Raw genomic sequence first — 6,025 nt, 5'->3', positions numbered from 1 at the left:
ACCAGAGAGAAGGGACTGACATGGGGCCAAAAAAAAAAAAAAAAAAAAAATACCCAAAAGGTTATAGCGGTCACAACTACAGTTTAGACTTTACCTTACAAACACAAACAATATAACCTAAGCAGGTTCCCTCTTATTAATCCAAAATTTAAAAAAAAATTCACTGATTGAAAAAAAGAAGGGCTATAGACCATGAGAACTTCCCAGATAATTGGCTGACACTATCCTACTTTATTTCTCTTTGAAAAAGCACAGAAAGAATCCAAGTAAGAGCAATATTATTAAGAGGAAATCTGGAATCTATGCTAATTCTATTTTAAAAGTGGATCCTTTGCCGACTTCAGAATTGTATTATTAGTAACAAACCACTTTGAACACAATTGAAAAATTGATAATGTCATAACAGCACAGTGGAGAACAGCTACTCTCCAATGAGAGAATTAACAGATATTGAGCTTTTTAATATGTACCGCTAACCAAGGGAGGAAAGGAAGGTTGCATATTTTATTTCATACAAGCTAAGAATTCTTAAAAACCAGGAGTTATTTGTTTCATTTCAAAGATGGGAAAATGAGGACTCTTGGAAAAGACTGGGTATAAATTCAAGTCTCTCTGTTGTCAAAGCCCAACTCTTTTCACCTCCCAGCTAGCAAGAGATGTAGAGCACTGTAAATGATTTGTCCTGCTGGCCATTCCTACTAAGACTTGCTCTTGATAGAACCCTTTTCTTTTTATGCCCATGGGATGTCTTGCTTCTGCTTTGGTAGACGAAGAAACAAAGGCAAATGTTAATGTCAAGGTTATTTCCAGCACCACTAACTATTCGTCTATGCAGTTGGTAGAAGTTATCGTTTTTCTGGCTTCTACACTGTTGCTTTCTCAATGGACTTCACACTGAAAGTCAGACTTTGCTTCTAGAATGAACAAAGCAGCCACATAAATAGATAACATCTTCAGTATCCATGACCTATAGTGACATCACATTGGTGAATTTGGTTTTTTCTCAGTATTGATTGTATCGCATTGTTAAGGTTAGTGCTTAGTTTTAAAGAACAGAAATACATGTGTCAATTGAGTATGCTAGATATTAAAATTGTGATCTTGGGAGAATTTTGATATTATCTCTTTTATAGCTGAAAAAAAGATTAGAAAAACTACTTCAGAATAAGTTGAGGATGGATAGTTGCAAAATCAGTATTGTTGACATCCGGTTCTTTCAGAAACAAATATATTGACAAAACTTTCAGGCCTCTAATTATAGTTGGGTGGGTTTGTGTTGTCAAGAAATATACCAGGACGGGGCCAATTCAATTGGTCTGTCCATCCTGGATGTACATATGGATTACTATGAGTCTGACCATGGCAATTGGCCTTGATTATAAGACAACATAATGAAAAGATTGCTTGCATTTTATCATCTATGGATCTGCCTACAGTTCAGTCACAATCAGTACGGTCTCACAAAATTACAGAGGACCCTGAGTAGTTCTCTTTAGCCATCTTATCGCACAGTCATTTATTCAACATGCATATGAATTACATGCTTTCTGGGTGCCAGGCATTGCACTAGGGGTTGGTAATGCAGACTTGAACAAGGCACATGCCCTCAAGAAGTACAGGGGAACATGTAACCATAAATAATGATAATCCAATCTGATCAATACACAGCAACACATGAACTGAGCCTCATGGGAACACAAAGGGAAACATGTCTCTCTCTACTGTGTCTCCACCATGAACAATAGTGATATCCCAGCGGGTTTGGGGAGGAAAGGTAATTATGGAAATGTAAACTGAGATACCTGCATTCAGCAAGATGTGACTCTTCCACTGACACACAAAGAGATTAAATAGCGATTGAGTCAAAACTCCAAAGGAAATCATTTCCATTTCCATCAGTGTTATAATGAATTAAATATTATGTTCATTCAGCCTCACAAATTCAAAAAAGACACCCAAACATCTTGCTGGGAAGTTTTATCTTTGCCTCTGCTTTCCAGCTGAATTATTTTTAATCTCTCCAGTTTCTTACATGTCAAAAATAGTCCTATGGACTCAGATCTTTGAGAGGCAGCATGTTGTTCTCTAGAAACACTGGATAGGAAACCGACAGACCGAGATTCTAATTTGACTCAGCCTCTCATTAGCCGCGTGCTTTTGGAGAAGTGACTTCCCAGCATGGAGTTTAGTTTTCCTGTATGTGAAATTCTTTAGCTGGACTAGATGTATTAATTTAGAAGGATGATTCTAAATCTTTCCTCCCCTACTTCTCACCACCTCTCCCTCGGACAACATTAATTTCAGGGAACTGGTAAAGCCACAGTTCAGAGTCAGAGTAGACACCCGCTGGGATGATCAGTCAGTTGGTGAGATGTTTTCCCTTTTCTATTTATATTAAATGAGATGCATCTTTCTCACTGTCCAGCCACAGATGATTAAGCTAAGTTAGACATATGGCCAAACCAAGTCAGGTTTCTCCTGGGAATCCTAGTCTGAACTATCTCTGAACAGAGGAGGTTTTAAATTTAAGATGTGTGAGCCATCATAATGTCTGCCTTGTACAATGAGAATGACACAGAAATGGTCTATAGCAAGATGAGCACACAGGAGATGCTGCCAAGAGAAACAGGCCGAGGAACCTCTTGCTTCTGTGGGTTATTATGATTACCACTATTATTTGGTCCCTCTGGAGACTCTGCTGCATTCTGCCATGAGTTCTAAGAATTAATGTCCTCTTTATCAGCTGAGTGCAGTGGTTGACACCTGTAACCCCAGCACTCTGGAAGGTTGAGGTGGGAAGATAGCTTGAGTTCAGGGGTTAGAGACCAGCCTGAGCAAGAGAGAGACCCCATCTCTATAAAAAATAAACAAACTAGCCAGGTATGGTAGTGAGACACCTGTAGTCCCAGCTACTCAGGAGGCTGAGGCTGGAGGATCTCTTGAACCCAAGAGTTTGAGTTTGTGGTGAGCTCTGATGGAGCCATGGCACTCTAGCCTGGGTGACAGAGTAAGATTCCTTCTAAAAACAAAAGTGTCAAAAAACAATAATAGTTTCCCCATTATCTTGCACAATCTATTACTCATATGTTGCTTAAAATATAGCTGGAGTTGGTTATGTTATTTATAGCTAGAGTCCTGTCTCATTGAATGTTAAAAAGTAAAAGACTTTTAGGCATGAACGCCTCTGTGTTGATGTATACACGTACATAATATGCATGCTGCTTGAATTTGCTAACCCTGCTCATCAATCGATAGCCAAATGGAACTAAGGAGATCTTCTATCTATTTATATCTGATAAAGTAAACAAACTCAACAGCAATGATTAATAAATTAGTACTGGACATGCAGCAAGCCATTATTAATTCATAAGTCTGTCATGAAGACATTCCCAAATGACCAGAATTTGAATAAATTTGCTTACTCTGATTAGAATTAATATGACATTTCAATTGAAACTGAAAACATTTTTGCTCCTTCTGTGCTCATCATCGAAGACTTATTTTTCATTTTCACGTTGGTGCATCATACAGTGACCATGAACTAATTAATATTCATTTGGATCTTTGATTATCTTTGCAAAGCTCCAAGCCAACCCCCAGCAAACATTGCCTGGAAGCTGACAAATTCAAAATTATGCTTAAACTGGGAGCATGTAAAAACCATGGAAAATGAGTCTGAAGTGCTAGGCTACAAGGTAAGTATTTCATGTTTCATTGTTCCTTTAATCATATCCATTAAGTTACTAAGAAATGAGACTTAATCATATCAATTAAGTTACTAAGAAACAACCAAATAGAAAACAAATTGTACGCCTATGGAAACATAGGAATATTTTTTAAAGTTCCTTTGAAAATACCATTGCAGCTTTCCAATTATTCATTGAAAGGGCTTTATGTTCTGAAGTCCAGTAATGTGTTATAGAGCATGAAAAAATAAAATCCTACAGGATGCAACATTTTTTTCCTGCAAGTAACTTCCCTTGCCATCTGAAGATGATAGCATATGTGGGTAGTAGATATGAGATGAGAAATGGGGTCACAGAATATATTTAAGTCGAATTTCTAGAACTCAGGCTAGAGTATAATGTGATCTTTTCATAACACAAAAGGAATCGAACAAGAATAGAGCTAAGTGCAAGAGCAAATCGTTTCTATCAGTGGTAATGGACATCATCCCTTGGCAGACGCAAAGACATTTGAATTGGGTCCAAACTAAACAATGACTTTTCACAGCAAGCTCCAAAGATAATACCCTCAAGTTATTTAATTAATAGAGATAAATCTACTCTCATTCCAGAGACATTGGCCAATATAACAATCTCTTTGTTAACAAGAACAGCTAAATTTAAAGAAAAGACATCACTTTGGTTCTTCCATGTGAAGACAGCAGTTATAATGATAGGCCCTACCATGTTCTGTAACAATTCTGTCAACCTTAGAAAGCAACACATCGTGTTAACTCCATTCACTGTTCCATTCAGATTCTGTACCGGCAGAACAGACATAGTAAAACTCATATTTTGGAAACAAACAATACATCAGCAGAGCTTCTGGTTCCATTTGAAGAAGACTACTTGATTGAGATAAGGACAGTCAGTGATGGCGGCGATGGAAGCAGCAGTGAGGAAATCAGGATTCCAAAAATGTCAAGTAAGTTGAGTCACCATTGCTGCCGCAGATTTCGAATCTAGACAGCTGCAGCACGAAATCTAGCTTCATTGAACATTCCACATCCTGTTTAAATGTTGGGTGCAAAAGTAAATTTTCAATTGTGAGTAAAAGGTGATGAGCTAATTTTGTCTTTAAATAATCCTTCAAAAGTACAAGATGCATATACATTGTGAACAGTTTTGTGTTTCCTCATTTGAAAAACAAAGAAGGGGAAAAAAACTCAACTGCATATCTTTGGTGTATAATCCATGATTCATTCTATTGGCACAAAAAGGAGAATATTTTTTCATGGATTCCTAAAGGCCCCTTGCAGAAGGGATGGTAAATGTGAAGCACATGTTCCCACAACCCCTTTCTCAGGTGCTTGGCAGACATCACTAATCAAGCATGGCAGACCTCACTAATCAAGCACCGCATTCAGAAGGAATTGAGTCACCACTTTCAAATCCTTCCCAATACAATTTTCTAAGCAGGCTAACAATAGTCAGAGTTAGCATGGAATAATGATTTCTTACTTTTGCTTTAGAGGAATCATGCACTCATTTGCCCAAAGCTGTGACTGAGCGAAAGTCATTAGCCATCTAATTTTGGCCAATCCTAATCTGCCCTTTAGGAAGACTTTGCCATTTAGGCATATTTCTTTTGTATTTTTACATTTAAAACAGACATCCTAGAACAGAAGGAAAAGGCATTTTCTAAAATTCATCATACTGTGTATGAAACATGTATAATAAATACGTTATTGAAAGAGAAAGGATAGTGTATATTTAGAGCTTAGAAAAATGAAGCTTTTCTGAATATATTGTTTTATTTTCATATTTTGCAGGTTTGAGTTCCAGAGGAATTCATGTCTTAGAAGCTAGCACCTACTTCCTGTCAATTGTCATTATGGTTTTTTACTGTTTTGCTATTCAGCCACTTGTACGATGAACAAAACCCACACATCTTTGAGAATTTTTTGAAAGAAAATCATTCTGTACATATGCTTCCCAGCCTTCGTCACAAGACTCATTCTTAATACAGACCTGTTTGGAAAGAAAACAAATGTATATTATTAAGATCTTGTAAGATGGGACGTTAATAAAACAGTTTTAAACACTTTTGAATTTCAAAGTTCACACCTGATTACATACATTCAAAGGTGCCAAATGAGTGAGTTGTAACTGCTGTGTCTTTTAAGTTACTTATATGGAGAGTAGAAATTACTCCTCTCAATGGTGGTGATAAATATGAAATAGGGTCATAGTTACCACAGCTAAGCTGTACGTTATTATACGCTCCAGGTAATTTACTTCAGTATTTAAAATCTTGCACTATTTCCAAATAAAATATAATTCTTTGTTTATAGTTGAGA

At 36.9% G+C, this 6,025-nt stretch overlaps 1 protein-coding gene across 2 annotated transcripts in view; it reads left to right on the top strand.

The window, feature by feature from the left end:
* CNTN6 (contactin 6) overlaps positions 1–5,784 on the top strand; it is a 311,477-nt gene extending 305,693 nt beyond the window's left edge. Inside the window, exons 20-22 of one of the 2 annotated variants that reach the window (XM_023510687.1) lie at positions 3,583–3,695; positions 4,482–4,650; positions 5,498–5,784. In XM_023510687.1, the coding sequence (XP_023366455.1) occupies positions 3,583–3,695; positions 4,482–4,650; positions 5,498–5,601 (386 nt within the window). In that variant the 3' untranslated portion in view covers positions 5,602–5,784. The remainder of the gene's footprint in view (positions 1–3,582; positions 3,696–4,481; positions 4,651–5,497) is intronic. The other variant, XM_003785488.2, reaches the window with a different exon arrangement.
* Positions 5,785–6,025: the final 241 nt, after the last annotated feature.

This window comes from Otolemur garnettii, unplaced genomic scaffold (assembly GCF_000181295.1).
Source record: "Otolemur garnettii isolate 467f Iridium unplaced genomic scaffold, OtoGar3 scaffold00015, whole genome shotgun sequence".
NCBI lineage: Eukaryota > Metazoa > Chordata > Mammalia > Primates > Galagidae > Otolemur > Otolemur garnettii.
Note: the sequence above shows the minus strand (reverse complement) of the source record. Positions and strands in the feature narration are given on the sequence as shown.